The sequence below is a fragment of the Camelus bactrianus genome, chromosome 10, assembly GCF_048773025.1.
Source record: "Camelus bactrianus isolate YW-2024 breed Bactrian camel chromosome 10, ASM4877302v1, whole genome shotgun sequence".
NCBI lineage: Eukaryota > Metazoa > Chordata > Mammalia > Artiodactyla > Camelidae > Camelus > Camelus bactrianus.
Window position 1 is genome coordinate 44,772,062 of NC_133548.1, and position 25,834 is coordinate 44,797,895.

General features: G+C 43.4%; 1 protein-coding gene and 1 pseudogene across 1 annotated transcript; both read left to right on the forward strand.

Annotated features, from left to right (window-relative positions):
• Nucleotides 1–687: 687 nt before the first annotated feature.
• CAVIN3 (caveolae associated protein 3) lies at nt 688–2,394 on the forward strand. Its single transcript, XM_010964965.2, has 2 exons — nt 688–1,196; nt 1,776–2,394. The coding sequence occupies exons 1-2, from the start codon at nt 813–815 to the stop codon at nt 2,175–2,177; spliced, it is 786 nt and encodes a 261-aa protein (XP_010963267.1). The 5' UTR covers nt 688–812; the 3' UTR covers nt 2,178–2,394.
• Nucleotides 2,395–14,583: 12,189 nt separating this feature from the next.
• Nucleotides 14,584–18,041, forward strand: LOC141578990 (TBC1 domain family member 12-like; annotated as a pseudogene).
• Nucleotides 18,042–25,834: the final 7,793 nt, after the last annotated feature.

Below are 25,834 nucleotides of genomic sequence, written 5' to 3' on the forward strand. Positions count from 1 at the left end.
AACCCTTTTAAAGATTTCACAGGAAAGGCGTCCTGCTTGCTCTCCAAGCTTAGGGTGCAGGAGCTAGGCCCTGATGGGCTCAAAGGGAGGGAGGGAAGAGAACTAAAGGAAAGAAAACAGGGTAATGCTAACCAACAGCAGGAACTAGAGAAGCAGGAAATGAGGCCTGTGGCCAGACCCTGCGGATGACTGTTAGGAAAATACCAGAGGATGCCTCCCCACCCTCGCTGCCCCTCCGCTGTCCACATTACGTGGCTTGCTGGATCAGAGTGAGGCCTCGGACCTAAGCAGTCTTAAGTCTGTAGCGGAACATTCCAGAGCCTCCCTGCCTGCCGCGCCCAGCCTGAGGGCGCAAACACAACCCTCTACGGCGTGGGAGGTCAGGGTAGGCGGCTGCGGAGGTCCCTTTGCCCTGCTAACATAGTTTCTCTGCCCACTCGATGCACACGACAAAATTTTCCATGGCTCGCCCTTTGCCGTGGGAAGAGTACTTTCCAGAAAGAGGCACACCAGGGAATTGGAGTGGAGGAGGGGAACTCAAACTCAGAGAGTTTGCCGGGCGGGGTGGGGCGGATCCTGGGCCAACCTGCTTCCTCCTGGGTCCCCGGGGCGGGGCGGTAGGAGGGGGAGCGCTTCCAAAGGACCCCAACGCCGACATCCCGCCCCCTGCCCTCCCTCCCTCCCGCCGCCCGGGAAGCCCAACTCCGCCTGCCTGAGTCACGGCCGGAGCTGGGGAGGAGCCGGGAAAGGCAGCCCCAGCCCAGAGCGCAGCCGGCGGCTGCGGGGAGAGCCAAGCGGGGCGGTCGGGGGTCATGGGGGAGAGTGCGCTGGAGCCGGGACCTGGGCCCGGGCCGCCGACCGGGGGCCCGGTGCACGCGGTCACCGTGGTGACCCTGCTGGAGAAGCTGGCCACCATGCTGGAGGCGCTGCGCGAGCGGCAGGGGGGCCTGGCTCAGAGGCAGGGCGGCCTGGCCGGCTCCGTGAGCCGCATCCAGAGTGGCCTGGGCGCGCTGAGTCGCAGCCACGACACCACGAGCAACACGTTGGCGCAGCTGCTGGCCAAGGCGGAGCGCGTGGGCTCGCACGCGGATGCTGCCCAGGAGCGCGCCGTGCGCCGCGCCGCCCAGGTGCAGCGGCTGGAGGCCAACCACGGGCTGCTGGTGGCGCGCGGGAAGCTCCACGTTCTGCTCTTCAAGGTCAGTGACCTGAGGCGTCCCCCTTAATCCGGGTCCTTTTCCCGCCTGCGGGCCACCATCGCGGGACTCCCCGTCCCATCTGCCCACCACACCCACATTCCTGACTCCACCCTCCCCCGCCTCGTAGAACCCACTTCCAGGGCCTCACCCACTTCCCACAGCCCAGCCCCAGCCTTCCCTCACACCCGGAACCCAGCATGGCCAGTCCCAGCCCCCTAGCTCTAGCTCTGGCCACGTCCCCAGAGGTTGCTCCAAGTCCCAGCCCATCCCTGAAGGAAAATAACGGTGGTGGAAGTGCATCCCGGGACAGTTCGCCGCCGCCTCCTGTTCTTGCCCTGCGGCCACTGCCCCGTCTCCTGCCCCTAATCGGGACCCACAAACTTCTGTGTAGCTCCCCCTCTCTCACTCCGCTCCGCTCCCTACTCTCCCACGCCTGCCTTTTCTTTCTCATCCCGACTGCGGAGGCTCAGGGTGGGGCGGGTTCCCCTGATGTGATTGAGGAGTGAGGCGCGGGCTGGTGCGGGCTGGTGCGGGCTGGGGCGGGGCTGCCAGGGTCAGTGCTATGTCCGTCACTTGCAGGAGGAGGCAGAAATCCCAGCCAGAGCCTTCCAGAAGGCGGCGGAGCCCTTAGGCCCGGCGGAACAGGCTGAAGCTGGCCCAGAACAGCCGGAGGCCGAAGTTGAGGAGAGCTCAGACGAGGAGCCCGTGGAGTCCAGGGCGCGGCGCCTGCGGCGCACCGGGCTGCAGAAGGTCCAGAGCCTGCGAAGGGCCCTATCTGGCCGTAAAGGCCCTGCTGCGCCAGCACCCACGCCTGTTAAGCCACCTCGCCTTGGGCCTGGCCGGAGTGCCGAGGGCCAGCCCGAAGCCCAGCCTGCGCTGGAGGTCAAGCCAGAGCCAGAACCTCCACGAGATACCGAGGAAGATCCCGGGAGATCTGAGGCTGCCGATGCGGCTGTGCTTCAGATAGAAAGTGCGGCCTGAGGGCTGGTGCCGCCGGCCTCCCCCGTGCCTATGCCTGGTCCCACAGTAAATCTTCCTCTCCGAATGCAGCATTCCCACCCAAATAAGGAGTGAATCCTGCATCCACAGCCCAGCTCTGGCCCTCCCTTCCCGGCTTCTTCAGCCCAGCACTCTCTGAAAGAGGAACAGCCACTCACACCTGCTTGCACTCACCATCAATAAAAATAATGTCATCGTATCCAGACTCCATGTGAAGGGGCTGGGATGGGGGGAGGTGGTGCAAGGAACAAGACACGATGGAACCTCGAATGTGGCTTCAGTTTCAAACAGATCATTGCATGATTTCTCCATTTCCCACTGAATCCGGGTCTCAACTCTGGTGACAGGGCAAAGAAATAGCCTCCGGCTTGCTCCTTAAGCACTTTCCTCCTAGGAAGATAGAGTTGCAGTTTTTTCCAACATCTGGCACAGGCTTTTGTTGTAGGGGCTCATTAAATGTCAGCTTGTGTGTTTCCTTTTAGTCTCTTCTTCTCCCACGTCTTAAAAGTTGGGGTTTCCAGGATTCTTTTTTTTTTTTTTTCTTTTTCTTTTTTTAACGAAGGTACTGAGGAATGAACCCAGGACCTACTACATGCTAAGGATGTGCTCTACCATTAAGCTGCACCCCCTTCCCGGTTTCCAGGATTCTGTTCTTACCCTCTTCTCATTCTGGGTAATTCCTCCATTAACACTCATTCCCAGGCCTCTCCTACCAGCCACCTATACCCTAGAGCACTGTCTTGAGTTGGATTTGGAAAGTATTCCACAGATCCAAAAGAAGCAGTCTGTATTCAGCCTTTAAGTTCAGTTTCTATTCAACTGCTATTTATTGAGCACTTACTATGTATCATTCAAAACTGCTCCCCCTGTGTTTTCTTTACTGGTGAATGGTACAGTCATCCACTCAGAAACCTGGGAGTCCTCATTGGCTCGTTCTCCTCTCTCTCCCTCCCCTACCACGTGGAAACAGTTACCCTATTGATAACTCTTTGATCTGTTCCCTTAATACCCATTGCCACTGCTCTAGTTCAGGCTTTTATCTTTCATCTGACCTTTATTTGAACTGCCAGTCTGATCACATCACCCTCCTGATCCAGACCCTTCAAAGGCTCCCTGTCACCTTCAGAATAAAGTTCAAGATCTTGAATGTGTCCTACAAGGCCCTTCATGATCTGGTCCCTGCCCATTTTTGTAGCCTCACCTCTTGCCACTTCCCCTCGTTCTGTTGAGTCACAGTGAGCTATGTGCTTTCACTGTCATTTCTAATGTCCTACAGAATGCAGCAAGGTATCCCTGTTTTAGGGCGAGATGCTTCTCTTCTTGCTCCCAAAGCATCAGTTGCACACCTTGGTGCTAATTGCACTAATTGCAATTGTTTGAAATTACTCCCCCACCTCACCTCCAACTCCACTACATGTGGCTCCTTTGCAGTAGAGAATGTTTTGTTCACTTCCATATTTCTCATACCTAATACCATGCCTGGTGCACAGTAGGTCCTTTCGAAGCATGAGCATCACCAAACGGAGAAGGGGGAGGGGGTTGGCTAGGGACAGGAGCACCGTTACCCACCCATTCACTCAGTCGTTGTAGAAAACATTTTGAGTACCTGTTGTGTTCCGGGCCCTGTGGTAGCTCCTGTGAACACCAAGATGACAATCCCTTCTGAGGCTTTCAGGGACCTGAGAGTTTAGGGAGATACAAACATATAATGAATGATATAAGTGCAGTGAAACACATAGGTTATTTTGAGAGGAAAGGGGAAAGGGGCACAACCTAACCTGAAGGAGAAAAAGAACGAATATTCTTGGAAAAGGTAAGTAGTGGGATGGGAAACAGGAATGGTGAGGGACAGCAGAGCTCGGTGGCTGGTAGTGTGGGTGCTCAGTTCCCTCGTCTACCAAAGCGGGTAATGATAGCCCACTGGGCTGGTGTGAGGGTTAAATGATGTAAGTGCCTAGCACAGTGCCTGGACCCTAGCTTATTTCAGGTATAGAATTCATTGGTCCACTCATTTGACAAATACACTCCGAGTGTCTGCCAGGAACTATTTTAAGAACTGGGCGTACAGTGGCACACAAGAAAGATAAGAACCCTGCCTTCGTGGAGTTAAATTCTAGTAGGGAAGATAGGCAATAAGCAAATACACTTATATGTCAGATAGAAAAAAGTAAACATATGAATTAGAATGGCCTTCTGGTTACAGGCTCTGAAGAGAAGAAAAGTTTACAGATAATTACTGAGAAGGAGGAGGACTTTAGATGAGGACATTGGGGATTTAAAGTGGGACCAGAGTTCAACAGTGATGTTTTAAAAGAATTTTCACAGATTCAATCAGAGGAGTCCAAGCCCCCAGCTGTCATGATTGGTGGGACGTCTGTTATCAGTCACTTTAGGGCTCCTCCCCTTCCTTAGATTGCACAGTTGTACCAGGGGGTTCACACCATCTCTGTTTCTCAGACTGGATATCTCCACTGCTATTGCTCCTTATGACCACACGATGCCACTGTTGGGGTACCAGTGTCCCGGCTGGTGCCTCAGCTAACAGCCAGGAGGTCTCCCTGTCCAGCTGTGTGCCCTGAACCAGAGGTCCTTCCTGGGGTGGCTCTGCAGTTGCTCCATTTCCTTTTGAGAAATGTAGGGCTTCTTCTGCAGGCTTCTAAGCCTTCGTGCCCAGACCATGTCAGCTTCCCAGCAGCCACTCCTCCTAGGGTTCTGCCGTCACAGAGAGGCTAGTCTGAGCAGGCTCAGTTCTCTATCCCCAAAGAAAAATAAATGTATTCCATTTCCAAAGGCTTGGAAACCCAACTCTTTCCTTTCAACCCACACACAACATTAAGAACCCAAAGGCATATTTCTCACATAAATTGTCTCGATATCTCATTGAGAAGCACATGAAGGCTCAGAGGTCCTGGACACTAACCCCTAGGACCCCAATGTTTTGGCTAACTTGGGTGGGGAGGTGTTACATTTTTATTCCTTCCTGATGCATCTACAGTTGCAAATAATAAAAATAAAGTAAAAAAAGTGACAGAGGAGGTACTGGAGATTGAACCCAGGACCTTGTGCATGCTAAGCCTGTGCTCTACCTCTGACCTATACCACCCCCAACCTGGTTATAAGGATTAAATGAGGTTTTTCACGCACTCATTCATTCATTTGATATTTGCTGTGCTAGGTGATGGGGCTGGATGGTGTGTTACAGAGACAAGGATGCTAACCCTGTGGAACTTACATTAAACTGGAAATTGTAATAAAGTTTTAAATGAGTGCTATGATGGGGGAAATATGAGTTAACCACTGGAGCACAGAAATGGGGCCCCAAATACAGTAGAAGTGGCAGTAATTGCAGAGGAGCTCTCTGGAGGAGAAACCATTTTCCCTCCAATCTGATTCCCTCTCCTATTTGTTTTCTATTCTGTTATATTATTTTTTTCTATGTAAGTTTTGCAAGTGACTTTTTAGAATGACCTGATATGTGATTAAAACAATACAGTCATCTGAGTATCTGACTGTCACATTAAATCAACGCATCCAAAAAACTGTGGTCAGCTTCTCTCAAAAGTCATGATTTTTCTGTTAATCACCCTTCATAGTGTTACACCGAAGACCTGACCTTCACCCCCCACTCCAATCCCTACATCCAATGAATCACTAAGTCCTGCAGATTCTTATGAATATTTCTCTCATAAATAGCTAATAAACTTGGGGTCATTATAAAGATCTGAGAAGAAACCCCACTTGGGAAGGCAGGATCAGGAAATGGAGAGGAGTTGAATACTGCACTTTTCTCTTGGGCATAATGGAGCTGTTCATACTACCTACCTGGTAGGTTTGCTGTCAGTTGAGTGGGTGGATTCACATAAAATGCTCAGAATAGTGCCAGGCATCTAAGAGCCTCACATTCATCATAGTTTGGTTATGGTCACTTGATCCCTAAATTCAGTCAGTCCCGAGACCAGCTTTTACCAAGGACATTTTCATTTACGTGAACTAATAAATATGCCTTTTGCTTAACCTCGGTTTTAGTTTTTTTTTTTTTTTTTTTTTTAACGCATTTGATTTTCCAGGCAGCTGAAAGATTCCTAATAGACACAGTCCAGTTGGCGCTGGAACCAACGTGGAAGGCAAGGGCAACGTTTCATCCTTGTATTCCCAGCACTTAGCGCAGGGCCTGGCACAGAGTAGGTGCTCACTGAGTATTTGGAGAATTAGCACATTTATTCCAGTGAGGTGCTAGGGACACAAGGACAAACAAGAACCTGCCCTGAAGGAGCTGGCTCACAGCTGAGCCTTGTTTGTGGTCCTTCTGTGAGCTCTGTTGTGTTCTCCCAGGGGGACTAAGGCTTAGCAGAGACAGAGCCTGGGACCCACAATCCTTCCTGGGCCCATGACAATGCTTTAATTTTTTTTTTTAAATCAGAGGGAAAAGAAAAACTTTTTGGTAACAGAAGCATTTTAATATATGATATTAATACAGTCATTATATAACATGGTTATGAAATATAACTAAATACTTGGTTACCAGGGTGGGGAGCAAGGGAATTGGAGGAAAGTGGTCAAAAGGTACAAACGTCCAATTATAAATAAGTACCAGGGAGGTAATGTACAACATGAAAACTATAATTCACACTGCTGTGTGTTAAATCTGAAAGAGAGTAATCCTAAGAGTTCTCATCACAAGAGAAAATCATGTTGTACACCTTAAATGGTTACAGTATTGTGTGTCAATTATATCTCAATGAAACTGGAAGAACATTTTTTTTTCCTTTTTTTTTACAGAGGAAGGAGCCCATGAGGGCAAAAGCACCCAGAGCCCACAGAAGTCATAATGCAGCCTGGCTCCTTCTGTCTCCCCTCTATCTTCTTCCTCTGTGGAGTTTTCATGATTTGCTTTTCCCTCTCACACTCATCCTTGCATATTTCATCTCTCAATTTGATTCTAATTTTCTCTGTAGTCGGACACATAATTTCTACATTCTTTGGCTAATACTGACTTAACCTCAAATACTTTTCTATGAAGAAAGCACTGGGTCCACCTTACGACAGTCCACTCCCCCGGCCTGCCCCCAGGCCCTTGGCCACTACCCTCAGAATTGCCACATTTGTCTCATCTCCCAGCACTGCCCACTGTCCTGGCCCCCGGGGGCAGGGGCCGGGCTTTGGCCGGAGCTCCATTGCTCCAGCCACCGCAGGAGGAATTAACAACGCAGAGTTTTTCTTCTGCTCCCAGAAATTGCTTGCTGCAAGATGGTTGTCTCTTTGATTTCTCTGTCGCCTCTGCAAGTTCTACTCTGTATAAGCATCAAACTAGTTTTAAGGAGGCTCAGCCCAACAGCCCATGGACTCTTCTCATTGCTATAAGCCAAATTACGTTTCCTCTGCGATTCAGCAAGTGTGCGTTCACCCTGTGTTCTGCCGACTCTGCTCCTGTCTTTGTCTTTGTGATTTGCTGTTGTGACTATCCTGGCTTTGATCTTCACTGCTGTTGGCAGCACTTCCTACATGTGGTTTGGGCTTTCAGATGTTTCCTAGTTTCATCAAAGATGGATGGAGTTTGCATTTATGCTCCTCTCTCCTACTTTAGGATTTTTTCCAAGATGATGAGATGACAAGAAAAATGCACAGGCAGAGCAAATGTGGGGCATGTGTAACAAACACGCATCATTTCCCTCCCCACGGTTTAAGGAACTTAAAATTGATTTCATAGAATATAGATCCAAACAGGATGTAGGAATCATCCAAATGTAACACAAATATCTCTGAAAATGAAAGGAAAACATGATTTCATCCAGGGGACTGCTGGCATCATAAAGCACCTAGCTCCTGATGCAGCATTCTCATCCAACTAATAGAGCATAGTAACTAGTAGATATTTCAGACAAACATGTATTGACAGAATTTTATCTAAAATCTCTAGCCTTTACAATTTTGGGAGATAAAAGTATAGACTTAACTTTTCCTTAGAGTCATCACTTGAACCTGCTTACTTCTTTCAGACACTCACACACACTTTAAAACACGTCAATATTTATATTAGTTGAATAGCAGTTTCTTGGGAGACGTTTGGAGACCTCTCCCTGTCTATACACATGTGCATATATATGCCCATCTGCATATATGTGAACACACATACACACATATATTATATATATATACATATGCAAATGCACACATGTATTTTTTACTTCAGCATTGTATTTCATAAATTTCCAAAAACCAGTTAGGAATGTCAAGTTACAACTAAATTAATATAACATTAAAACACACTCAAATCATACTAAAAATTATTAGAGAAAGAAATAAAAGTACGTTTCTGAAAACTTAAATGAGCACGTTTGTGTAGAACTATATCTATACATCCAGCTAATTTTCACAAAATCAATTCACAAAAGATATCTAAGTTTTTATCTCATGTTATCATTTACATTTAGTTCACCAAATATCAAATGAGATATTGTAAATTTTTTATTTAAAAGCAAATAGAAAACATTTAGATAATTTGCGTCATAAGAAATTTTGGTCATTTCAGCTTTAGTATAAATAACAACTGGCTCTTTGCATGGATTAAAATATGTCCTTTCCATATCCTCCAAATGAGTTTTCTATAATAATTTTCTTCTTTATGACAGAGATGAAACATGCAGCCATCTTTCAGAATTAAGGCTCATAAATGACTTATTTCACCAATAAACATTTTCTGTTTTAGTTAGCAATATCAAGTTAGGAAATGCCCACATTGAGAGAGAATACATCTTTTAGTTCTACTATATTAGCTACTTTTACTGCTATATTTCTGGGTTTAAGACAAAACATTTAGAATAAAAGTTACCAAAGTTGGAATTGTACAAATTAATTCAAGAAATGTCATGTAGGAATTTTACTGAAATGGGAGCTCTGATGGATTTCCTCTCCTTCTTGATTCAGAAGCAGCTGTTTCTAGGTAGAATGTTTAACTGGCTCAAAAGACTCCATCCATTCTCGGCTCTTCTAGAGTTTCTGTGTGGGAGAAACTTCTTGACAGTTGTTTGGGTGTATTTCGTTTTAAGTATCTTTATTTTTTCCCCCAATATATTGCTTGTTTCAGTCTATCAAGATCATAATTATCCCTGAAAGAGAAAATTCATGAAAAAAGCTATTCTGAACAAAAAAGTTATGACTTTAGACATGATTTAACTCATGGTGGCAAGTTCCTTTCCTTGAATGGAGTCCATCTTATTGCAGCATACTTGAGAACCATAGATCATTTTGTGATACATGATGCTAATAGTAAAAAAAAGTTTTCACCAGTAAATCGCACATTTAACTAGAACTGATAAAATTTGTAACTTCTCAACTTCTCACACATGTAACTCACACATTTGTTCCAGTCAAAATGCACTCTTCAAAAAATAAGTTTCAAAAAGGAGTTTCTCATATTTATGAATGGAAATTTCATGTTCCCAATTAACTATTTTCAAACATTTGCTTAGAAGGCATCTATTTAAGCAAACATATTTGGGAAATAGTATCTGAATAACCCCTCCTGTCCCCAATACCTGGAAGACATTCTTTTCCTCCATGGGCAGAAAGATTAAACATAAGCATTTCAAACGGAATAATTCAGAGCTAAAAGCTTCAATTTACAATCAGCACAGGTATAAGTGCTTACAGCTTCAGTGTTTTGTTTCCAGTCTCCACTGTCCTCTCTCACATCTAAAACCTTGACTTCTATCCAATTTCCTTTGCTAAATTCAATTTTTTCATTATTTCTGATCTTCTCTATTCTAAAATTGACACGTAGAGGGATGTTTTACATAAAGTAGGAATTACCTCTTTGATTTGATAGACTTTGCATTTAAAATTTGCAGAACATGATGTGGATCTCAGGTAGTTGATGCCCCAGGGATACACTAAGGGATCAGAGAACAGAGACAATATTAGCAAAAGGGAAAAAACCCAAATGGTATCCTTTAGGGGAAGTCCTTAAAAGATGGTGTCACCACCTGGCAATCTCATGGGAGAACAGGTTTTGGCACTGGGGACTTGCTGATCCCTAGATGACGGTACAGACTTCACAGAGATAAAAAGTGTGGCAGGCGTGAGATACATCTGTAGAAGAGTGAAAAACTGACCCCCACCACCAAAGCAGCCTCCTTTCTGATCAGTGAACAGGTGATAAATATTGAACATACTAATGCAAAGGGACCTTTACATGTCTAGACAAGGAAGTCCATGATGATGGTCACTATTCAGTATTATTCTGGAGGTTTTACTCAATGTAATAAGGTAAGAAAAATAAAAATAAAAATAAAAATAAAAATGTGTAAAATATTGAATATGTTAATGTGTGAAAAGATGTCACTGATGTTGTTAACTTAGAGAGCAAATGTAGAACAGTATGAATTTTGTGATTCCATTAAAAACATATGAGTATATAAAGCATATAACATCTATGCCATAGAAAACTATCTACTTTTTGGTGGTGGGATGGAGAAAGAAATATTTTTAATTTTCTATACTTCTCTAATTATTTGCATTTATGAATATGCATTACTTTTGTTAATAAAAAGGAGTAAACTTTAACTCAGAACCACTCAGGCTATAAGTAAAATAGCTCTCTATTTCTTTCTTTTAAACATATAAATTACTTCATATAATCATTATCAAAACAAAATTATATATTTCTTGATCAAACTGTGTGTCTAGTTCACAGCAGAAGTATGAGCAGAAATCTTGAATTAAGAATTATGTAATTTTTTTCTTTGTTTAAATTTTGGCTTTTCTTTCTTTCCTTTTTCTCTTGTGACTATTATCATATGTAGGGCCCAGGAAAATTTTATTATAAAGAGTTAAGCAATGAGCAGAGGAGATATGTACAAAGGAAAATACAACATTCACAATTATGAAATTTTATTCAGCTGTCAAAAATGATTCTATAAGATAACTTTATATAAGAAAATTCTCAAAATATAGTGGTTAAAATATCAGAAAACCAAACCATTTATGCAGTAGGATCCCAGCTATGTTTTAAAATTAAAATCTGCCTAAGAGAGAAAAGACTAGGCTAAAATGTTAACAGTGATAAGAGGACAGGTCACATATTTTCTTCTTTATACTTTTTTTCTTAGTTTCCAAGTCAAGTCATTTTTTGCAATGAGTAAATATGACTTTGGTGACTAGAAAAAAGTAAATAAAAATGTGAAACAACAATACAGTATAGATTCAAGTAAATAAAAGCCATCAGAAATGAGAATGTAATTTACAAGTGTAATGTAGAGGTAGAAAGATGGAGGCAATTCTATGCTGACATGTGGAGAATTCAGAGAAAAGCTGAAGAGACTCAGTTTAGTAAGAGTGCCTCATCTGATTTACAGGAAATAGTGTCTTGAGACTGTAAATTTATTTTGCCAGCATCCAAATCAAGTGCTTTCAGATTGTGCTGAGAAGCCCCAAAATGCAAAAGATAGATAATCTTTGGTTAGAGCTCAAGTCTCTGCCAGCAGTCATTCCTCCCTTGACAGAGCTTTAATGATGGAGCACTCCTACATTCCAGCTGGGCAGGCTCATCTCCATGTCAGCACACAGAGGAAAATAAAACTGCAGGCATCTGACTTACTCAGAGAGAGCTAAAGCTAAATAAAGAGGTGACATGGTTGGGGTGGGCGGTGATGGCATGGATCCTAAGCACTGGCTTTTAAGACATGAATACTTATTCTGCACAGAGTATCTACAAACCAGGGCAATGTCTGAACAGACAGAATGAAAAGACAGGCATCTTCGCTGGGGAAAAATAAGACAAGATGGCCACACCCTATATAATCATCAACCGCTTTTTTTTTTTTTTCAGCCTACAGCAATTTAATTTTAGAAGGACTCTTTTTACTGTTGGAACTCACTTTTCTTTTCTTTTCTTTTCTTTTCTTTTCTTTTCTTTTCTTTTCTTTTCTTTTAATTAAATGGAGGTACCGCTAATTGGGATTGAACGCAGGACTTCGTGCATGCTAAGCACATGCTCTACCACTGAGGTGTACTGTTTGTCTTGTCTTGCTTTCTAGGGTGCATAGAAAGCTGACGTTCACATGCTGCTGTTCATTTACAGCTTATTGTAGAGAAAAAGAAACAGTCCTTACAGAGGCTTGGTGCCTAGTGGGACCAGGATGACCAACCCATCCTGGTCTGCTCAAGACTGTCCCTGTTTTAACACCAAAAGTCTCCTGTCCCAAGAAACCATTCAGTCTCAGGCAAACTGGGATGGTTGGGTACCCTAAGTAGAACTGAATATGGCTCTGGTAAGAGTGTATGGGACTAACAGAATTTATGAAGTTTGGCATTTTAATGAAACTTTCACATAACTCTTGGTGACTATGTTCATCCACATCTGTGTTACAAAAAAAAGTTTTCCAGTTTCTAAGCCATGGAGGGCAATACAGTGAGGAATGATTGGTCAAAACAGGGTTTTGAGTTAAAGCACTATGAAATTCATTCAACAAATATTGAGTATTTACTATGTGCCAAGCACCTTTTGCCATATTAGAAATAGAGAAATGAGCAAAATGCAGTCCTTACTTTCTGAGAACAAACTCTCAGGAATATAATCAGGAAGGCTGGCATACTTCCTCTGAACGTATTATGAGATAAACCTGCACAATGGCCAAACCTTCCTAGCACCAGTTTGGCGAGGACACCCGGGAACCCAGCAGCAAGCTCTTCTCATGGTACATCCTACTATTTTTCTAATCTTGATTGCACATCCTATGAGAAAAAAGTTGGACATGTAACCTCAATACATGTATATTTACACATTATATGCATGTACTAATATATTAAACACAACAAAAATAGAAATTAAGAGAGGCTGTCCTGAGTAAGCCCTGAGACGTGTGCATCTAACTTTGGAGATGGCTAATACATCCCAGGTCAGTTCATGGGTGATGTGGTAATGGCCTGCTGGAAGAATGCAAAGGATACCTGTGCAGCTCAGGCCACCCGTGTCTTCACACACCTATTTGACCACAATATGTGCCCTCCTGGGTCTTTATGATGTGCTTGACTGTGTGGGGTTCCCTCCTTGAGGAAAATTTGACCCCGTCTACCTGCCATCTAGACACAAGCATGAAGCTTCCCATGGCTCTAATTTAAACACGTTTATGAAACCCTATGTGGCAGTGTTCCAGCACTATCTCGTTCTCATGAGAGTCAGACTATGAGGGTCTTGAATTTGTACATCTCCCCTGAAGTATGCTTTTGGGGTGTACACAGCCTTTTAAGAGGAGACAGGACAGTGTCTGCCAGAAAGTCCCAGGCTATTTCAAACAGAAGAACAGAAAAAACACCAAGGGGCTTCTGAACAGGGATGCCACCATAAAGCTTCTAGAAAGTTCCTGGGCTAGGTTCTTTGGAAGGCCACCAAACCAGGCTGCCTCAAAAGTCTCTTTGACACTGCTGTCTGAAGGTCTCTAAGGCCCTCTGTGGCCAAGGCACAAACTCAGGGCACACATCAGCCACTGAATGGTGGTTTAGCTCCAAGTAGACATTACAAGATAATTTTCAAAAGCAGGTTAAAATCATGACTCTTATATAGATATAAGAATGAGTACATGTTGAAGATTTTATTTAACGCATTCATGAGGAAACAAGTGAAGTTTTACAACCAGGTCAAAGGAGATTACCAAGAACAGACAAAGTTAGAGGTCAGAGATATTAAAATAAATGCACAAATAGAGCAAACATTGCTTATTTTGTTTGTTTCTCCCCTGAAGGGAATTTGTGTGTCTATGGACAAGAATTATTTGGCATTGCTGTCAGCTAGCTACAATTCACAGAGTCAGACAACCCAGGTGTGTTTTTGGATGATAACACCTAATTTTCTACTTAAGCACATTTTTTTTTATCCTTACAGTTTCTCCACTTTTGATCAAAAAGAGTCTCAAAGACACCTGATCACAAAACGAACCTGGCCTTATTAGATCTGGCCTGATTATTTACATAGGTACAGCAAGAATATTAATTTACCACAAAGTCCTTCATTAAGTTTGTTCTGCTGGAGATTTTTGTAAGGAATCTCAGGCTGGACTTCTAGAGGCCTCTATTACTTGCTGTCCTGAGGCTGGGAAGCCACATCCAAGAAACCCTACCCACCAGATTTCATCTGTAGTACCTATGCATTTGGGGTGAGTTCCTATCTTCTCAAAGTCCTCAAGACACCTCTAGGCTCCTGGCCAGTCATGGAAGTCATCTCCCTTACCAGCTGGACCCTAGAAGCCAGGTACCATGAGGGCTTTTCCAGTACTGTCTCCATAAAGTCAACTCACTCCATAAAGTCTCCATAAAGTGCCTGAAAGTGACTGGTCAGGCACCAGCAACAGTTCCCCCAGGTGGGCAGGGAGCCTCTTCCCTTGTCCCTGCCGTCATGTCTACCTATAGGGGCTGGGTGATGAGGCCGCTGCTGGTATGGGCAGCCTGTCCTCTGTAAAGCAGCTGCCTGGAGGCTGCAGAAACCAAAGACCATGAACTTGAAGCAGCTGGGAGTCAGAGGGCGTGATTCTCTCCCTCCTCTTCCAGAGTGCCCCGCTACTTGCTCCTGCTTATCTGAAACCATTTCCAAAAAGTATAAAAGGAGCCCAGATCAGTTGTCCACAGTGCTCCTGATTGGAAATGATTTGATAAAGTCCCTCCCAGAGAGAAACTTCAGAAAATCCAAAAAACCATTCAGCAGGAAAACAAAGCACCAACAGGAGGACCTATAAATCACCGCTTCAGTCTTTGAGACAGAAGAATTTTGAATTTGAGCCACCTTCTACCACCACTCTGATTCTTGAGGATGGGCCATCATATGATTGATGATTGCTTTTGGGTCCTGTTGAGATCTTTGCCTACTCCAAGAAAATTTTCCTGCCAAATCTGTGGAAGAAGATTTAACCTCACTGACAAGAACATGAGACCTTTGAGCTGAATCTTAAAATTGAGGAATTAAAGCAGTATATTAAAAAAAATTATGAAGAAAATATTGCAAATGCAATGGTAATTTGAGCCAGTGAAATACTGCCCAACTGGGAAGTAATTCATTGTAGGAAAAAGGTGAAGCTTGGAGTCTAGCTGTAGTAAGTGGACTAAATATTGCTCCTGAACTTTATGCAGTATTCCTCCCGAGAGGAAAGAAATCGTGGGAAAGCTTCAATGAAACAAGTTCTCTCTAAACATAACATTCTCTATGATACAGAATTTGTATCTTTTGATGGTCCAGGTGCTGGTCTAGAATTAAGCTGGACATATCCTATGTCTTTCTGTCTCTCTACATCTTTCAGAAGGATAGTCTGTATCAAAATGTCTTCTACAGGAGCATATTCATGTTACTGATCCAATGTTGGTCATGTCCAAGGGATGTCCTTCATTGCGGCAGTGTGCACTCTCAACTTGGAAGACGCAGGTGCCTCACTGCATTTGGAAATCTCATGAGTAAGCCATCCCAGTTGGCCTTTTTCCGTGTAGACTGCTGTAAGATGTTGAAATATTTTGGAACGTTTGAAGTATTCTTTGAGGAAAGTCTCTTTAACTTTTTCTTCATATCAAGTAGTCTTATGGTCTCACACTAGACATACATATGATAGGCTGGACCTTAATACAGTATCAGCAATCACTATTCTGTTTGGTCCAGCCTGTCCAGTCTGAGATGCATTTGGCAGAGATGGGAGGAATTTTTATTTAGAACTGAGATAGGAATCCTCCAGTTATATGAAGCTGGCAGGGGCATGCTGGGACTGGCTGCTGGAGATCGGTGACGAGCCCGGGCACAGGGCTGGGGCCCACTGCACAGAAGCAGCCTCAGGGGATTGGAGGGCAGTGTGAGGTCTGGCTGGAGGCTGTGTATGGAACAGAACAGCCTGGGACTCCCATAAAAAAGCACCACTGCTGGTGTGCATGGGTGTGGAGGAGTGCAACACAGCTGTGTCATCGCTGCTGTCTCTCCTTGGCGCCATTGTTGGTGTGTCCTCGCGAGAAGAGATGTGGGGCTCCGTCACAGCCATCACTACTGCGCGGAGGTGGGGCTAAAAGCTGAATCCATACCCAGTGGCCCTGCAACTTCACAGGCAGGACTGAGATTTGTTTACAGCCCCAAGCAGAGAGGGTGGATTTGCTGTCTCTGGACCCTTTGTGGACCCGCGCCTCTGGGACGAACAGGCAGTGAGTGGAGTTCTGGCACACAGCGGTGGTGAGTACGGGTATTTACAACAGGCCTGTGTACCGTATGCGGAAGCAGGCCGGGGTCTGCGCTGACCCTGTGGTGCACCACAGATTCAGGCGTGTGGCTGCAAGCTCGCTGCTCGGTATGGTGGGCCCTAGCACTTGACGATGAACAGATAAGCAAAAACTAAAAGAATTCAGCAATACTAAACCTATCCTAAAAGATATTTTGAAAGTTCTACTTTAAATAGAAAAGAAGCAGGATGCTATAGAAGGGAGAAAACTGTAACTGGAAAGGCAATAAATACAATGAGTTGCAAGAGAATAAACATGAAGATGTTAAAAAAAAAGATATCAAAATCGTAAAAGGTGGGAGAGGAGGGCAAGAAAATATAGACCTTTTTCTCTCCTTTTTCTTTTTTGTTTTCATTTTTGTTTTTATTTCTTCATTCTTTTTAAGATGTGTTTGAGTCTACATGAATACTAATCTAAAGCAAATATAGTAAGGGGTTAAGATACTTGAAAAACAGGGTAACCACAAATCAGAAGCATATAATAGAGTCACAAAACCCAAAAAGAAACCAAGCTAATACAAAAGAAAACTATCAAACCAGAAAATACCATATGATATCACTTATATGTGGAATCTAAAAAAAAAAAAAAAGACAAATGAACTTGTTTACAGGGCAGAAACAGACTCACAGACACAGAAAACAAACTTATGGTTACCAGTGGGGGAAGAGGGTGGGAAGGGATAAATTGGGAGCTTGAGATTTGCAGATACTAACTAATAAAAATAAAATATATAAACAATAAGTTAATACTGTATAGCACAGGGAACTATATTCAGTATCTTGTAGTAACTTAAAACGGTGAAGAAGAATATGAGAACGAATGTATGTATATTCATATATGACTGAAGCATTGTGCTGTACATCAGAAACTAACACAACATTGTAAACAGATTATACCTCAATAATTATACACACACACACACCCCAAACAACAACAACAACAACAAAGGTTGAGATGCAGATGTCACTCTCTCTCCTGGAAAGATAAGGTCCTACTGGAACTATCTGTAATCCAGTCACTCCCAGGCTCCACTTTATTGCTCTGGTATATGTTTACCACCCTTCCCCAAACCCAAACATTCCACAGCTTTTATTCAATCAGACCAGGCACTCCTACCTAGCACTCACCACCTAGGCTACACATGGGGAAGAAAAATAGCCTTTCTCCCATGCTTCAGAGACCCTGATGTGAAAAACTAAAGGTTAAAAAAATTTTTTTAAACTTTGTTTAAAAGCTCCCCAATTTTTTTCCAATGTAAAAAGAAAACATCCAGAGATCTAAAAGCTTTGCCTTAAACTTCTTTCAACAAGAAAAACAACAGGCTTCCTCTACTTCTCTGTAAAAATTCTTTTTGACTCAGAGTCATGGTGAATTGCCCCATCTCATTTCTAAACGGTTAAAAAAAAGATATTCTCATAAAAATATACTGTAATAAACTGTTAATAAGGACAGAAAGAAAAAAAAAAAAGAAGGCAGTCTGTCACTTATATGTCTAAAATAATGCTCAAAAAAAGGTAGAGGTTCTTCCTCCTCCGAGGACTTTAAAATGAAACTTTGTGGGTGCATAGTGTAGCTAGAAAGCAGGACATGATGTTAAAATGGGCTCTGTAGGAACCGGGCCACCGCCCTCTCTTTGAACTTTCGTGGTTAGCTTGGGAACTGTCCTGATGCCTGTGGGTGTGTCATTCACCAGGCTAGTACATTACAATGTGCACAATGAAGCTCAAGGTCCACTGGAGGTTGAATCTCCCACTATCGTGGGCCTCAGGGTCTATTGGGAATTAACTTTTCTGGCTGTGTCCTGCCCCCTCCCTCCTGTTTCACCTTGATGCAGCTGAGGCCCAAAAGCAAGGGGAAAAAAAACAACAACAAACAGTAAGTAGTAGGTGGCCTTACTTCAAAGCGGATTTTGAGCTCACCTTCGTAGGCTAGGCAAGGAGGAGCTAGTTGGAGATAGTTTTGTGGCCCTTAGATTAACACCCACCCTTCAACCCCTCAAGGTTGGAGGTCAAAGAAGTTGAAGATACTTTGGAAAAAATGGTTGAAGCCTTGTGGATTTCCCTCCCACCTCCTTCCATTACAGGAGACTGAGCCCCTCCTCATCTCAAATCTCGCGAGAAGGAGCTTTGAACTGTCAGTGGGAAAACCATGTCCCTTTGAACTGAGAGGACCAAAGCAACTGTGTCTGACCCATGCTGGAGAGGATTAAAGGCCAAAGCTGTGGCTGGAGTTGGGTGCTAGGATGAGGAGGAATGCATAAACCACTAAATACAGAACAGCAGAGCATGCTTCTCCTGGAACTGATCGGGGAAGGGAGAGCATGACCTTGAGAGTTGTTTCCAAGGAGCCCCTGCCTAAGTGGGCTTGCGGCTAGAGGCTGCTAGGCAACAGGAGCTTGGAATCAAACGCAGAAGCCAGTGGAGCACGTGGCCAGCACGGGTCATGTTGTAGTCCAGTGTTTTCAATGGAGCCATTTCCAAGGGCCCTACCAAAGCGCCCCGAGAGAGGAGCTCGTAGTGAATGCCCATCAAAATCCTGGACCACCACCACCAGGTGGGATTCCCCTAAAGGGAATTCCCTTAAAGTGAGTTCCCCTAAAGTAAGGCCCTTCCTCCCCTCACACTTCCCTCCTCCCACCTTCACCCCCAAGTCTGTTGAACCCAAGCCCTAGAGGGAGTGGGTCTGGAGGAGTACAAGCATTAAGTGGGAAAACAAAGAAGACGGCTGTGCGGACCCTGCCCCCTGGGCCCCTACTTCCCTCTCCTTACTTCAGGCTTCCAGCCTGAATGAACCTGGGCTGGGGAAGCAGAGAAAGGAGAAATATTTGTCTTAAAGTTCAGAGTTTTAACTATTATATGTGCTGGACATTTTAATGACTGAAACTACTGTTTTATGACTAAAATTGGTGGGAGGACTTGCGTATTTTTCTATGAGTGTCTGGAAAAGCTATAGGGACGCACCTGAGATTTCATTCAGGGCAAAGAAAGGAACTAGCCCCTGAACACAGGGAGGAGGAAAAAAGTTGCTTTAGGAGCACACCCAATGAAATGTCACCTTTTTAACATAACGGCTGTACACATTTCCTCCAAAGAAGGCAGCCTCTTTCCCACCCTCTAGTAAGCCAACCGATATCCTCCTAAAATGGGACTCTACAGGACTTTGAAAATTTCCATTCCCAGGCTATCCTAGCCAGAAAAAGACCCTGCAGGCTCTGAGAAACAGGTCAACTGCAAAGAACACAGCAGCCAAGCAGGAAAATAATAGGAACACTTCACCTTTTTTTGAGGGTTTTCTAGCATTGGCTTCTTATATTGAGTATTCTGTGGGATTCATCAGTCAGAAAGTTTTAGAGCTGAGGGATTTTTTTTTTTTTTAATCAGAGGAGGAAAAAAGAAATCAGTGGTGGTTCATTCAGCTGGTCAAAACCCTGGAGAAATCAAATCACAAGGAAGATGCAATGAATTCTAAAAAACTCACTCACAAGGCAGTTGTTTGTATTTTGTGCAATTTCCATCCCAGGAAGTAAGCCAAAGAACCTTCCTGTGAATTCTGCAGACCCTCCACCTTACAGTGACAGGTGAACACCAGCGAGGGCCCTTGTCAACCTCTCTGCTGAGAGCAATAATGTACTCAAACCGATCTTTGATGTAAGTTATAGGCTGAGGAGAGAATTACCTTCAAGGACCGTGTACATGGACAATTTCAATGTAAGTAGTGCTGTTTATTTCTCAGCACAGCAAATGTGTGTATTTGTTAACTAACAAAGTAGGTGCATCATAATAATTTCTCCTCCATAATATATTGAAATATCTTAAATAGAAAGTATTTTGTAGTTACAGGTGCAGATAATTTCAACATTCCTTCAAAATCTACCATTTATCTCTTTATGATAACCTGTCATACTGGGTTGGGTTATTATATTTTTTATCAATATTAGTGAGTCTACAGTGAACTGACATAAGGCGGCTTGCATAGAATCCCTGCAGAACTGCTATGGGAGACTCTATGGGCTGACTAGCTCAGCCGCCAAGGAATGCCTGTACAGTCAGCAGCATATGCAAAAAGGGGGAAATGGAGCTCTGGGGGCTAAAAATGAACTTGGATATAAATAACTCGAGTGGGAGAATTCAAAAATTCTGTCCCATTTAACAGAATTTCTCAAACCTTCATGTGTATAGTCATTACCTGGGGATCTTGTTAACACACAGGTTCTGATTGAGAAGGTCTGGGGATGGACCTGAGATTCTTCATTTCTAACAACCTCTCAGAGGATGCTGAATCACGCGTTAAGAAGGGAATACACTGAAAAATAGATAGTAAAGAAGGAAAAATGGAATGAAGGTGGAATGGAGGATTGTAAGTTCAATACTCTCCCCAGGTCCTGTTCTAGGACCACTTCCAGGGAAGGCCTTTTATTTATTTATTTTTTAAAGATTATTTAAAATTTTAAAAATTATTTATTTATTTATTTTACTTTTTTAAAAATTGAGTTAATAGTCATTTTACAATGTTGTGTCAATTTCCAGTGTAGAGCACAATTTTTCAGTTATACATGAACATATATTCATTGTCACATTCTTTTTTGCTGTGAGCTACCACAAGATCTTGCATATATTTCCCTGTGCTATACAGTATAATCTTGTTTATCTATTCTGCATATGCCTGTCAGTATCTACAAATTTCAAACTCCCAGTCTGTCTCTTCCCACCCCCTCTCCCCTGGGGAGGCCTTTTAGATTCTTTAGCAACTAAATCTCCTTAGAGGAGTCCACTGCAGAATCCCCTTATGAGAACTGTACTGTCTTACTCATATTAAGTCTGTGGCACAGAGTCAGGGATAGGGTGTCCTCCCCACAATTGGAGGGAAGCATCATGGCTCCTGGGAAGTGAAATCCTGGCAGCAGAAGACAGCGGTGTCCTGGGGCAGGGGAAGTGCTCCAGTGAAGAAAACAAGGGCAAGAGCCACATGGGAGCTCATGGAGCGCATGCATGGGATGTCACTGGCGATCCCCACAATTACATTTCTGGCCAGGAGGGTTCTCAGGGGCATGATGAGAGGCAGAGAAATATGTGACTGCCAAAGAACCAGATGTGTGCTCCCCAAGAGCCAGTGCTGTGGTACCCAGAGAAGCAGGAACCTCCTGCAGAGAAGGTAACACAGCATCACCCCATCGTGGAAGGAGGCACTTGCCTTTTGGCTTTTCCTTCTTTCCTGACACTAGAGGGGAAAACTGTAAGAGGGAAGGTGTGGGAGGTATCTGAGAGCCAGGCTTTGTCTCTTTCTCTTCTTCTCTCTACTCCAATAATACATATTAAATTTTTTGAATCTTTTTTGTTTTGGTGAATTTGCATGTTTGCAAACTTTGCCCAATTTTCTGCTGTATTTCCTTATTGACTTGTAAGATCTTTTACATATAGTAATAAAGTGAGGATTTATTTTGTAAGATTTATTTATATATATGTATTAATACAATGAGAACTTTCTTATGGAAAAAAAACCCAATAGCTTGAATCTTGGAGGTGATTAGTTATTGGCAGCGGCAATAATGGCAGCAAACAGTTTATCAGTCACTGTTTTCCTGGTAACTGTTAGACGCTTTACAGAGATTCTTTCATAATCCTCCTCCCAAAGCTATGAGGTCAGAACTCTTACCATTTCAGTTTTATAGGAAAAGGAAACTGAGATTTGAACAGTGTAGACAATTTATTGAATGAACCACAGCTAGTGAATACTGTCATCAGGATTTGAACCCGAGCACACGCTCTGAAGGAGAAAACAGGAAAGGCGTTAGGGTCTTGAGGATGCAGAGGATCTTGGAGAAGGGCGTGTGCCAAGACCTCAGGTTAACAGTCATTAAGGCCACAACCCCTTGAGAGAAATCTTAATGGTGAAAGATTGCTCTGGGCTAGGTACCAAGCCAAGAGTGGTGAGGGAAACAGACTGGGGTCATGGAGTGTACTGTGTGAAGGAAGCGAGCCACAAACACGAATAAGCGTCACCTTAAGTACTTGTAGGTGCTATGAAGAAATTCAAAGGGTGAGTAAGAGATACTGGGTGGAGGACAGTTCAGACTACAAGAGTAGGAAAAGATGCCTCTGAGTGAGAAATATTTAAACAGACACCCACCAAATGAATATAACAAGTTAATCAAATGAAGAGGAGGGGAAAGATCTTTTGGGGCAGAGGAAATTGCAGATGAAAAAAAAGAACATGTTTCTGATGCAGGATCAAGCAGAACTTTTGAACAAATGAATGATGCTGGAATGAGGCAGGGATCAGAGCAGGCAGGTAAGTGTTTAAAGTCTCAGGAGGGAATCTTAGGGTCTCTACACGTGATTGGGGTCAATGAGCAAGGGTTTTGGCCTTTGTGGGCAAAAGTTTCAGGGTCTGTCAGTCGGCTATGAAGTCAGAACGTGATCCCTGAAGGTGTGGGGATTAACTGATCTTGGGCTTTCTCTGTCTCTGAGGCTCCCAGTCTCACAGGAGAGTTTTTAAGGTGTCTGCCTCTTCTTCTCACTCATTCTCTCCCTTAATCTGGCCAGATCTTCTACATCTTCAAACTGTCCACTCCCCCCAACCCCTGTCCCCCTGGCCCTCTATACCTCCCAGCCTTTTGGCACAGTCATTCCCTTGAAGGTATGGAAGGAAGAGCTCAGTTTTCCTGCTTTTACTAAAACCAACATGGGCATTTTCTACCTTTCTTACTTTGCTGAAAATTATTTTCCGTTCCTGGAATTCCATCTCCTTTTCCTATTTGCCTGAAAAAATTCTAAAGCTCTAGAGAGAGGTCTAACTCAGAGCATACTTCTTCCACAAAGCTTTCCCAGGTCCCCATAGTCAAAGGCCCTATCTTGTCCATTAGTGCCCATCCGATGGGAGCAGAGTATGTTGGCCTTAAGATGTTTTATGTATGCCTATGTCTTCAAAAGTTCGGGAACCTGTCCAGACATCAGCCATTTTGCATCCACGTTCACAGATCCAGCCTCTGGTCTGGATCTGTAGTTTCTTCCCTCCTTTTCCTATAGCAGGAATTACCAATTCACTCACATTCATCAGTGCCTTGGCCAATATTGCAATTCTCACCTCCTAGACGTATTTCCACTATTCCATAAAGGTGAGAGTCACCTGGGTGCTTGTTAAAAAGTCAGATCCTTGGGTTTTCCCTTAAACCTAAAGAATCCTATTGTTCAGGTGAAGAGAAGCAAAAATTGTATTACTAACAATTGCCCCAGGTAATTCTTATGTCAGAATTTCAGAAAATACCACTGAGTATAATTTAGGTCAGGGAATTAGCAGGTGCACTCTAGGCTGGATGTTTACTCATTCACCTATTTTTTTTTTCCCTGTGGCTGAACAGGTGTTACTGCAATAAGACTTGTTTTTCTGAAGCCTCCAGCCCTTTAAAAGTGAAGGAAGGAAGTGTGTTTTAGATACAGAAGTATTTCAGTGTGGATGTTTGGAACTGGGAAGAAAGCCTGGGCTGGAGACCTAGATTAGAGAGTAAATTTGCATAGAACAGGCCCCAAACCCAAATTTGGGAGAGAATCGGCCCAGGAGTGCTAATACAGTCTAGGAGTTGTTAGGTGTTCTATGTAAGCTCAATATGAACTTAATCCTGACGAGTTCCCCTATAAAGTAGGTTTTGTTATCCATGTTCTGTACGTTAAGAGACAGTTTCAAGAGGTCAAATGAGACATGTCATAGAGCTAGTAGGCAGAAAAGCTCCCAAATATAGTGTGCTTGTTTATTCATTTAATAAATATTTATTGTCTCCCATGTACCATGTAACTTTCCTAAACATAATTTATCCTTTCTCTAGCAGATTTGAAGCTTTTCTCTTTTCCTTTGTTTTTTTAGAATTTCTTTATGATGATTCTAGGTGTTGATTCTTTTATGTTTATTGCGATTCATAGAGTTTCTTAAATCCATGGCTTTACTTTCTTGCTAGAAGCTGCCCTAAGCAACTTGCTGTGTGTTTACTAAGAAGACTGAGACTTTTGTAACATAACAGTTACCAGAGTGACATGCCATCACTTTGCCATGTTCTCTGGGTTAGAAGAAAGCCAAAGGTCTCTCTGCCTACACTTAGGGGCACCGGGTATACCTTAGAGCCTGTTCACCAGAGTCTCCTATGAGACTCCCTGCTTTGCCAGCCCCGGCTTTGCTTTCTGTACACTGGGACCCACGATGCTGTCCAAACACTCTAATCTGGGGAGTATGCAAGTACCTCTGGGTGAAAGCAGCTCCAATGCCTTCTTACTCCTCTTAAGTATTCCCTTCACATTTTAGCATGATTATTCCTTTTTATTTTATCATCTCTCCATTAATCGTAAGACAATGTTTCTTATTTTTCATTCAGTTTCTCTCTCTCAAGTCATTTGCAGCCAGAGGGTTGATCGAAATAGCCTAGCTACCATTACTGGAAAAAAGAAGTCCTGACTTAGCGTTTAGAAGATTCACTCGGATTGCCGTTTGAGGAACAGCCTGTAAGAATACAAGCATGGAGGCAGAAAGATAACTTAGTTACTGCAATAATCCTGGTGAGAGATGATAGTGGCTTGGTGTGAGCTGGCAACAGGAGAGAAACCCCAGGCAGAGGGGGTAAATAATTTAAAAAAATAATAAGCCCTTTAAAAACAAACATTAAAGAGTTTTATATCATCATTTTCTCTCAAGTAAAATAGTTAACGCTGGGATTGTGCAGAAGCTCATTAGGACTCTGAAATCTACCGGGTTTCTAATGAAAAAAATTCCAGGATTTTTTATGCTTCAGTGGAAATTTATGGTTTCATTGCAACCACGTCTACCATCATACATACAGTCTAGCTATGTATTTTAGAGAACAAGCCCTGAGGTCGTGGGTAATAAAGTTCCACTGACAATATAAAAGATTTCCCGTTTTTCTGTAGAGAGGACAATGGGGAGGGGCATCTCCATCCTCAGAGGTGGAGGCCTCACAGAGTCCTCAGAGGGAAGTCACTGAAGACTGTAGGCCCCCATCTGAAAGCACAAAGGTAGAAGAGTGGTGGAGACAGAAGTACCTTCCTAAAGCCCTGCTTTACGTCATGAGCCTCCTCCTTCCTCTCCTGTTCTAAGCATCGCCTTTACCCACCTCAGGTTCTCAGTATTCTCTCCAGAGAAGGTGGGCCAAGCCTCAAGGGAATTGTTCTTTTTTGGCCCAAACAGTTTTTCTTTTCTCTGCAGCTCTGTGTCTAATAACGCTGTAAATTGCTTTCCTTGTATTGAAACTGTTATAACAGGTCTGTTATCGGTTAATGAATGTGTCCAAAAAGCTTGCTGTCCTGTATGTCTGATGCCCTTATCTCCTCTATTATTTTCAGCAAATTTTTGAGCAGGTAAATAGGTATCAAAATAATTTGAGCAATTCAAGATTGCTTAGGAAT

Excerpts from the sequence above, each read along its gene's own strand:
- CAVIN3 (XM_010964965.2), top strand. The coding sequence starts at position 813 with ATGGGGGAGAGTGCGCTGGAGCCGGGACCTGGGCCCGGGCCGCCGACC. Across the intron at positions 1,197-1,775 it reads TCCACGTTCTGCTCTTCAAG|GAGGAGGCAGAAATCCCAGC; the intron begins GTCAGTGACCTG and ends CGTCACTTGCAG.